Source organism: Catharus ustulatus, chromosome 2 (assembly GCF_009819885.2).
Source record: "Catharus ustulatus isolate bCatUst1 chromosome 2, bCatUst1.pri.v2, whole genome shotgun sequence".
NCBI classification, from domain to species: Eukaryota; Metazoa; Chordata; class Aves; order Passeriformes; family Turdidae; genus Catharus; species Catharus ustulatus.
In genome coordinates, this window is record NC_046222.1 from 22,247,966 (window position 1) to 22,258,289 (window position 10,324).

At 48.4% G+C, this 10,324-nt stretch overlaps 1 protein-coding gene across 1 annotated transcript in view; it reads left to right on the forward strand.

Annotated features, from left to right (window-relative positions):
- BOC (BOC cell adhesion associated, oncogene regulated) overlaps positions 1–8,601 on the forward strand; it is a 54,558-nt gene extending 45,957 nt beyond the window's left edge. Inside the window, 10 exon segments of the mRNA XM_033053007.2 lie at positions 405–515; positions 1,729–1,935; positions 2,726–2,907; positions 4,026–4,131; positions 4,319–4,441; positions 5,092–5,313; positions 5,692–5,918; positions 6,497–6,576; positions 7,211–7,404; positions 8,385–8,601. Of these exon segments, the coding sequence (XP_032908898.1) occupies positions 405–515; positions 1,729–1,935; positions 2,726–2,907; positions 4,026–4,131; positions 4,319–4,441; positions 5,092–5,313; positions 5,692–5,918; positions 6,497–6,576; positions 7,211–7,404; positions 8,385–8,569 (1,637 nt within the window). The 3' untranslated portion in view covers positions 8,570–8,601.
- The last annotated feature ends 1,723 nt before the right edge of the window (positions 8,602–10,324 follow it).

Sequence of the window (10,324 nt, forward strand, 5' to 3'; positions counted from 1 at the left end):
TTAGAACAACTGTCAGAAGGGAGAGTGGAGGGTAGGATGAGGAAGATTCCAATCTGTCTTCTGGGTAGGTTGTAGTAAGTCCCTTCTTCTCTTGGTGCCTCAGTTGAACACCTACAGAACTCTAGAAAATGGGTCTAGCATAAATGTCAAGAGATTGTTTAATCCATTCTCTGCCTGGAGACAGGAATCTAGCAACATTTCAAGAAAACAAATTAAAAACAAATCTGCCCCTTTAGCTTTAGTTCCTGCCAGCAGGCTGAGTGCTTTGAGCTCCTAGGGCTGTTAGAGTCCAGGAAATACTTACCTCCGCATCCTATCTGGAAATCTTTGCTTTCCTCATCACAGCTAAAGTTAATTCTGAGTGCATCTCCCTATTATTGATGCCACCTTTCCCTTCTGCACAGGCCGGCGCCCAAAACCAGAGATTGTTGCCAGCAAAGAGCAGCAGATCCAGAGGGATGACCCAGGCACGAGCACTCAGAGCAGTAACCAGGCCGACAACAGCCGTCTGTCCCGTAAGGCTCTCCCTGAGCTGGCAGTGGGGAGAGTGTAGGGTGCTGGGTCTCTTGTGAGTGGCAGTGGCCAGACCATGCTGGGGTTGAAGTCTCATCTGGGTAAATCAAGACTGAAGCGCTGGATGGGTGATTTCTACCTCCTGACAAGGAGATGTCCTTCTTGGACACCCCTGCTACTGCCATTGGCACACCGTTCAGTCCTGGAGAGCAGGCAAATATCACTGCCTGGCCCCACCTTTAATGCAAGGACATCCTAGCAACTCTTGTCTCTTGCTGATTTCTGCATGGAGGGTTCAGAAAGTCCTGTCTTGGAATCTGTGACTGTGGGGCACAGGAACAACAAACTACACTGCACCAGTAGGTGCTGATGGAGTGTGAAGGAGGAATGGGGACCAAGTCCCTGCATGTCCTCCTCTCTTAGCCAAGCCCAAGCAAGAGGCAATTAGTTCCCATTCTAGGGGTGCAGAGTGCTCCGTTTGGGTATATTGCTGCACTGGAGAAACATCAGATCCCTTACTGGTCAATCTAATTTGTTTTTTCCCACCTTGTCTCTATCATTACTATTGCCTTTATAATTTCTGTGAAATTCTTTCCTTCAATCCTAATCCTCCTGTGAAGTCCCATCCTTCAGTCTCCCCCATACTCATTCATTTTTTGTCTTTATTTTCATATCCATAGGTCCATTCATCTCTTTCCCTCCTATATTTTGATTGTTTTCCTGTCAATTTGCATTTCCACAGTTCAGAACTTTTCCGTACTTCCTTCTCAGCTGTTTTTCTGTTTCTTTCAATCTCTCCTGTTTCCATCTCCTACACTTGGTTGTCACCAGCATCAGTCTCCCCCTGCTTACCACTTCCACATCACCGAGGTTTTTTGCTCCAGTCCTGCTTCCACCCTTCTCACTGCTTTCCCTCCCATGATGGGTGATCACACCTCAAACCTTGTCTCATCCTATTTGAGCTGGGAGTGGAAAAGGAGCAAGATGCAAACAGGAGTAGAAGCTGCTTGTGGGCACAAACTGAAAAGCATGAGGTTTTAGGGATGCCAGCTCTAGTGAAGAGACAGAAGGAAGAGAGCATTCAGGAGTTGCAGAGCATGTGGCTGGGTGCAGTGCAGGTAGTCCTTCACCCACACACCTCTGAGCTACAGGATCCTCCAGACAGGATGAGAAGAACATGTTTTACATCCTGATGTCCTTCTGGGTCCCTTGCAGCTCCAGAGGCACCAGACCGTCCAACCATCTCCATGGCCTCGGAGACATCTGTTTACGTGACCTGGATCCCCCGTGGGAATGGCGGGTTCCCCATTCAGTCTTTCCGTGTGGAATATAAGAAATTGAAGAAGTTGGGAGACTGGGTCCTGGCAACCAGTGACATTCCTCCCTCTCGCCTCTCTGTGGAAATCCCAGGCCTGGAGAAAGGTAGGCAGGTGCTCTCCTCCCTGCTTCCTGGAGGTCGGTAGGATAGCTGCAGGGTCCCTGTAGGATGGTTAACCATCTGTCACATCCTGCTCAGCCCTGGCATGTGTGAGTAAAACAAAGCTTCCCTGACTCCTGCCATAGGTGCATGGGGAAAAAACTGCAAATTCTTCTCCAATTTCTCCAGCTGCAGTGACCAGCATAGGTTTGACCTCCCTCTGGGAGGCTTAGGCATGCTTTTCTGTATTACAGGATACAGTTACTAAAGGCATTTGGTTTTGCCTTTTACGAGACAGGACGGAAATTTCCTTAGCCACAGGCAAGACAGATGGGTACACAAATCCCATTGCATTTCCATGAGAAAAGATTTCATCACTGAGCTGGACAGTGGGAAAAAAGGGAATATTAACTACCCCAAACTAAAGACCAGTAAAATGTAGTTTGGGTAAAAGTTACATAGGCTTTGAGCTTTGAACTGATGTTTATGTACTTAATTCTGATTGAGTATAGAAAGAACGCCTTTCCATACCGGCTTTTAGGTCAGGATATTTTTTCAGGCATTTCTTAACCCTCTGCACACCTTCCTATCTGACCTTTGGACCATCCAAACAGGAATTGGGGATGGTAAATAAAAGCAGGCTCCATCTAGGACATGGCTGAAATGTGGCCACTTTACAACAAACTTGCAGTAGGCTCTCTGCCTTCTGAAGATGTAGCCCCTCTTCACAGTTAGGGCCATGCTGACAGAAATCTTGGAAAACTCCAATCCCTGCACCTGTTTTATTTCCCATAGGCACATCCTATAAATTCCGTGTCCGGGCACTGAACATCCTGGGCGAGAGCGAGCCCAGCGCAGCGTCTCGGCCGTACGTGGTGTCTGGGTACAGCAACCGCGTCTACGAGCGCCCTGTGGCCGGGCCCTACATCACCTTCACAGACGCCATCAACGAGACCACCATCATGCTCAAGTGGATGGTAAGGTTTGTGGGGGTGGAGAGTGCTGCAGGGGAGAAGGTGTGAGGGTGCTCCTTGCCCAGCTTACACCTCCTCCAGGTTACCACACTTGAGCTTGTCACCAGCACAAATGGATCTGGGATCCAACAGCCACCTCCACCAAAGGAGAACTGGGCTTGGGACACATAGAAGGGCAGACAGCCTAGGAAACCCTTTCTGTCTGAATCCAACATTGTATACAGAAAAGTTTCAGTAGATAACCTCGAGTCTTGACCATTTTGCTTGATAAGCACAGTTCAGCAATGCATGGGGTGGGTGGCTGCTTGCTCTCCATTAGCACCTCCCTCTGTCCTAGTACTTTCCAGCAGATATTTCCTTCACTCTCATTTGCTGGGTAACAGTCCTAAATGCTGATAATCATTTATAGCAGTTCACTCCAGAGGATTTGTAGGAGTGGGTAGGATTTTTTGGATCACAAGCCCAGACCTAAGTGTTCTCTACAACTTAGAGCTTATTTGGAGGGATGCTCTCCTCTCCTAGCTCCTTCTAGTCAGAAATTGTCACAAGGCAGGACAGGCACAGCTGTTCATTTAAACTCAAACAGTAGCTGATAAAATCATGGGTGAAAGACAGCAAGAACCCACAGAGCTGGGACAGTGCTGCCCTGGGTGTGGGGAAGGAAGAGAGCTGTCTTTAGAAACACAAAGCTCCTGCAGTGACCAGTTCATGGCTACACCCAGTTTGTCTGGAAGCCATGAGCCTACCATGTCAAGATGATGGTGTGCTTGCCCATGCCCAGCTGAATCACTGTTGTTCAGGAATTTTTTTCTCTGAATGGGTTCAGGGATTTTTTTTCTCAGCTGTGGTTGCTGAGAGGGAGCAGAGCACTGGATGCCTGGAGTGACAGGCCCAGATTCACAGCTTGTCTGTTACCTGAGAGAAGCGAAGCTTGAGAGTAGAAAGTAGCACTGAGCTTTTGCAGAAGAGCCTTCGTTGTGCAAACTAATGCCAGCATGAAGAAGATCCCTCTGCTAGGTTATCTTCCTGTCCCTTTCCATTTATCCCAGCTGCTCCTCACCTAATACAATACAAGCATGGACATCTCTGCTAATTTCTGCTCACCCTTCCATTCTCTGCAGTACATCCCAGCCAGCAACAACAACACTCCCATCCACGGGTTTTACATCTACTACCGCCCCACTGACAGTGACAATGACAGTGACTACAAGAAGGACGTAGTGGAAGGTAAGAGAAATTGGGAGACCGGTCCTAGCTTCTGGTTCCTACTGGAAGACATCACAGCCAAAAGGAGCCCTGTGTACAAAAGACAGCATTGTCCAGGCTACTTTACTGAGCACTGCTGCAGAGCTGGGCCAGCTGCTTGTTCCCTGAGGAAGTTAAGAGCTCCATGTGCTCTTTGTTCCCTCCTCAGGAGATCGGTACTGGCACTCCATCAGCCACCTGCAGCCAGAGACCTCATATGACATTAAGATGCAGTGCTTCAATGAAGGAGGTGAAAGCGAGTTCAGCAATGTGATGATCTGTGAAACCAAAGGTAAGCATCTTCCCGGGGCAGCTCTGGGAGCACAGCCTGCTGCCTTCTTTGCCTACAGCTGTCACAGCAAAGATGGCAGGAACCATCCCTGCCTGACATGCATCACCCAAGCTCCAGCAAAGTGGTGGAGGCAGCACTGGAGAGAAGAAAGAACACAGGCTCATCTGTGCTGTTGATCAGTGTGACCGGTTGCTGCTCACCCCTTTGCAGAGTCCATCACTGTCCCTCAGAGCAGCAGTTACCTTTTGTTTTCCTAACTAACACATAGATGGTGAGTGGAAACAGAGGGGCTGGCTTTCCCTTGCTGTGCTGAACTCCATGTTGCATTAGAAGCAGGCCCCATGTTGTCTTCAAAGCTGCTGCACTGTCATGACAGGAACAGCACTAAGTCCAAGTGTGTGCTTCAGAGAAGATATTTTGGATTTACTTTTGCTTCAGCAGTCCATGAGCAGATCTGGTAGAGCTGTGAGCCAAGAACAGAGGCCTTGTCTGTGCTGCCATATGCCTAGGAATCCTGTCATCCAGGAATGCTTTTTTAAAGCCACCATAGAAGTCTGGCCACTCCATAGCAGCATAAACATCCCTGGACTGGGCTGCTGTGCCACCTGCCATGTCTCTGTCTAATGTTCTCTCTTTTCTTCCTTCCACAGCTCGGAAGTCTCTTGGTCTGCCAAGTCGTCTTCCACCTTCCACAGTGCCCCCCCAGCAGCGTCCCCCACTCAGCGGTGGGCACAGTGGCCTGGGGACAGGAGCCATGGTGGCTCGTTCCAGTGACTTGCCATACTTGATTGTAGGCGTTGTGCTGGGCTCCATCGTACTCCTCATCGTGGCTTTCATCCCCTTTTGCCTTTGGAGAGCTTGGTCCAAGCAGAGTAAGGGTTGTTTCTTGGGGGCTGATTTACAGGATCTGGTTTGCCTGTGGATTAATCTGACCCAAATTTGTTGCATCAACACCCAAAATGTGAGGGAATTCTGGGAAGCAGGGAAGGGATGGTCAGAGGGCAAGTCCCAGACGTGCTGTGGAACCCCATAAAGACAAAGACCACTGTCCCTTGTCCTGCTTGCCGTGTTGCAAAGGAACCTCTGGGACTGAGAGCAAAGGGCCCTTTTCCACCATTTATCTCCAGGAGTGCTTTGGGTGCCAAAATAGCTACCTGATAGGACAGCCCAACCCTATACATGCTGAGTTTCATCAAGCTTGACTTCGCCTCTCATTTTTGCCTCAGACTTTCTTTTCCTTCCCTCTGCAGAGCAAGCCATTGACATGAGCTTCCCAGGAGCTGGGCTGCTGGTGTCGTCCTGCCAGTACACCATGGTGCCTTTGAGAGGCATCTCTGCTCCTCGTGCCAATGGACATCCCTTTGTTAATGGGCAACCCTATGCCAGCAGGGCACATCTGAATGGCATCTGCACTTCTGCAGGAGTGGGGTACGCAAGCACCAAGCCCTGTGATTACAGCCCTGATGAAATGCCACAGGTGAGTCCAGACCTGGCATCAAGAGCTGGTTTGTCATAAGCTGGAGGCCACACTTGAAGTGAGAGGGCTTTTTCAGGCGTGACTGGCACACTTTGCAGCATGTAGAAGTGGCAAGGCTGGCTTCCCAAAAAAGATTTCCCCTTTGTAGTGAAGTCTGAGACATGGGAGGAACTGGAAGGTCTCCAAAACACTGGTGAAGGGGTGGTTTGTTGGGCCAGTGCCTCTTAAGTATGGAGGACGCAGTGAGAAAAGGTGACGCTTATGAAAGAGTCCCTGTGTCCCCTGAGCAAAGCTCACAGGGACTGACAGTGCTGAGGACTCTGTAAAAGGGTAACCAGCAGTGCCAGAGCTGGGACTATAAATTGCTTATTCCCCGTTGATTCAGCAGTAAGTGTAAAGTGAGTTTTTCAGTGCTCAGTTCCACTGCCCTCAGTAGCAAAAGAAACAGTTTCAGTTTTTTCTGCCTACTGCTGTAAGAGCTTCAGCAGTCTGCCCCAGGACTAACTCAGCAGATCAGCACCTGCCTCTTAATGCTGCTGTGGAATTGCTTTGCTAAGGATCCTTCTCTGTCGTTACAGTCACACGAGGAGACCAATGCCTTGCTGCAGCCAAGAGTACTGCAGAACGGGAGTGCCCAGCAAGACTACCAGCCCTCTAGGTTAGTCCTGGCATGTGGAGAGAGGGAGGGTGGAACAATCCACTGGGACTCACAAGACTAGATGCTCACAAAAGCCTGCCCTCAATACACTCCTATCTGTCCCTACTCTTGGGAAACAAATCCATGCTCCAACACTAGGACACCTTGGTCTAAATTCTCTTTGCACAACTCTTAGGATTTCAGGAAAGAATTTAATTTAATTGTAGAGGTGGCCAAGACCTACTCCCGTCTGTCCCCTTTTCTTCCTCCTGTTTCTAAGTGGGAGACTGAAAAGCAGTATGAAAGAAGCAAACATCTGTGATTGATGCTGATAAACAGTTGCCCCAGAATCTGCCTGGTGTCCAGTTGCGAGTGCTTTGTGTCTCACTGTTCAGACATCTTCATTTCCATGCTCCCTGTGAGGCAGTATTCCTCCCGGCCTAGGTGGTACTCACCAGCTGCTGGATCATGGATACCAGATCCCACATCACCTCATTCCCATCCCACAAGTACTTTCTAATTTCTGCTCTTGCCCTCATTTAGGAATGTTGTGTGTCACAGCAGTTGACGATCTGGCTGAGACATGACACAAGTTACATCTTTCAAGGAGAAAGGATCTGTAAACAGCACTAAACCTCTTTGCCTGCTTCCCCAGATTGTCCAGCTCCAGAACAGAAGACAGCTCTTTCCTCTACAGTCTCCCAGATGATTCCACTCACCAGCTTCTTCAGCCACAAGATGGCTGTCCTCACCTTCAAGAGCACTTTGTTGGCCTCCATCATCCAGTGATGGGAAGCAAAGTGGGAGGCCCTAGCCTAGATGCTCGACGGGATACCCTCTTCCACCAAGGTCAGTTGTTTGGAAAACTCCATCATGTTAGACTGCTCTTGAAGGAAAATCTCAATGCAGAGCCTTCTTGATGGCTCATGTTGAAGTGATGTGAATCCATCTCCCTAGAGCCTAATCCATTGATCCACCCCTGTAGTGCAGATCAGACTTGGTTTGTGTGATCATGGCATCAAATTTCCCACACAGACTTTCAGAATGCAGATCTTTCTCTTTGATCAGAGTTACCCCTCTGTAGGAGAGTGAAGGTGGCGATGGTGGGCAGGACGGTTGGGACAAACGGAGAGATATCTATAGGCAGGTCTTGGAACTTGTGTTTATTGCAAAAGGGCGTGGGTAAAGAGGGCCCTGCCAGGAGCTGCCAGTCGCAGCTTGGAGCGGGTAGAAGGAAAGTGGGGAGTAGTAAGATTCTAGAGGGCTAAGGGTTGTAAGAGGATGGTAAGGGAGGCAAGTAAGAGGTAAGAGCAGGAAGTAAGAGAGAACAACTAAGAGCGCGAGTTTCCCGTTACAATACAATAAATCTTCTTATGTGTTGAATATTCTAAACAAGATACAAATCCTATAGCATTTACTTACAACCTATAAGAATCATTGCATTACCATACTGTATTATACTTTAAAGTCTACAAACTACTCTTTGGACCCCTTCTGCCAAGTTAGCAGGATCTTTTCTGACCTTTGGACCTGCTCTCCAGCAGAAAGCATTGTTCTAACACGGAGGGATTACTTTCAGCCGGCCATTCTATTGTCTTCTAGTTATTTAGTAACTAAGGTTTGGTATCTCAAAGATGGCTTTCATTTCGATCTTGCTTATGGTTTCCATATTCTCAGAATCTTTTGCTAGGCAATCATATTTATAAGGTTTTCCTGATTCATCCTTCCCAACACCCCTCCTCATAAAGTGAGCTGTTGACTTGAAACCTCCCACAGCATCTCTCATTCCACTGTGCATTGTAATAATTTCTTGCTCCTTTTCCCCTCAGGAAGCCCTTGCTGCTTAGGCCTAGTGCCAGTTGAAGAAGTAGAAAGATTAGATTGCTGCCAGTCCAGAGGAGATCTCCATGCCCAGAATCCTGTGATCACATCTTTGGGTCAGGACCTACCAAGACATCTGAACAGCAGCCCTCCACCACTGAGACCCTTAGAGACTCATCCTCCCACCAGCTAGGGACCAAGCTGCCTTTTGCAAAAGACTTATTCTAAAGAGAAAAAGAGAAAGGGTATTTATTTTTGTATAACACCCCTATTTATATATTTATGCACTTGTATATAGATGTATATGTGCCTTTTGTAATGCTATGGAGACAGAAGGCATCCTCAGCAAGGTCACAGGAGGACCCAGGAAACAAGGCAGCAGCTCTCGGTAGCACCATCAAAGCACCCAGTGGCATCGGGGACACTGTGGGACATGGGTCCAAAGAAAGCTGCCGCCACCAAGAGCCAGCATCCTCTTGCAGCGAGGGCTTCACAACAAATAATGCTGTCAAAAGGTCTTTTCCTCTGCCCCCAGGAAGGTTTGTTCCAGGAACGCACTCCTGTGAATGAACTGGAGTTACGCACTCTGCCTGATCAACTTAAACAGCCTTTCACATACACGCCATCTGCAGCCGCCTTTATACAATATAAAGACAAATCCACGCTTTAACATCGAAAATAAAGGCTTTCGTCTTTGCTGTCTTTTGTCTAATCTATGCTGATTCATCACACAGAATGAGCCTTCTCTTTCGCTTGCAGACATAGAGCAAGCAGGACACTTGGGGAAAGGTGACATTTTCCTGCTGTTCGAGTTTTCCAGAGTCACTGGTGATATTTATTCTGGGGTCTTCTTGTTCCCTGTCTCCAGCTGAGTCTCTGGGTGTCTGGTTACCCAGCTGGCACTGCATGTCCTTACCCTTTGTTAGGCAAGGGCATGGTGCCAGACAGCCCCTTGTCTGGGGCTCCAGCCATTTCCCACCTCCCCAGGACACCACCTGCAGCTGCACAAGAGTTCCCAGCACCAGGTAGGTATGTTCCTCAGCAGGGACCCCCTGTAAAGGCAGGCAGGCTGCACAAGCACCGTTCACAGGCTTGTGCTAGGACCAGCAGGAAGTTCTTGTGCCTGCCTGGGATATGGCTGGGGCCCTGCTGAGTGTACACCAGACAGAGACACAAAGACCTGTGGCAAGAGGTGGGAGGGGGGGAGGAACAGCAAGAAAAAGTGGAGGTTGTTTAGTTTATTCAGTTAAAAATCAGCACCTCAGGAGCTTTGCATGGGAAGAACACAACCCCTTCACCCTGGGGATGAAGGAAGGTTTCACACACAGGGTGAGTGCTGTAAATGATCACGTACTGCTACCACACCAAATGAGAGAGGCAAAAAAGAGCAACACATGAAAACTCGCAGAGCTTGGCCCTCTCACTGATCAGACAGGTGCAAACCAGTGGAATTACAGGCTGACTTAGCATTGTTACACCCTCCTCCTGCCAGGTAAATGCCAAGTCCTGCCCTGAGGAGAAAGGCCCCTTTGCTTTTTCCTGGCCAGTAGCAAGTCCCTTGACTCTAATGAGCTCAGTTAGTAGAGCAGGGCCACTGCTGCTCAGCAGTAACAAATGCTCACTTGAGGCTGACTTCTTTTACCATTTTTGAGAACAAGGTATTAAACCAATGTTTGTCCCTGTGAAACTTCAAACCAGCTTTCCACAGCCACTTGTTTGAATAGTAGACATAGACACAATGAACACACAGGGCACCTTGTCCAGTGCAACCCTCTGCAATGAACTGGTAACAGCATTTAGTAGTTTTATTTGCTATTTTATGTTGTTACAGTCATATTTTGATAGAAAAAAGCAAATATAAGCCTTTACAATTAAACTCCTGGCTAGCCAAAGCAATTAATTTTGCACTTCCAGGCATGACTGCTGCCACAGTTCATTTTAAGGGTGA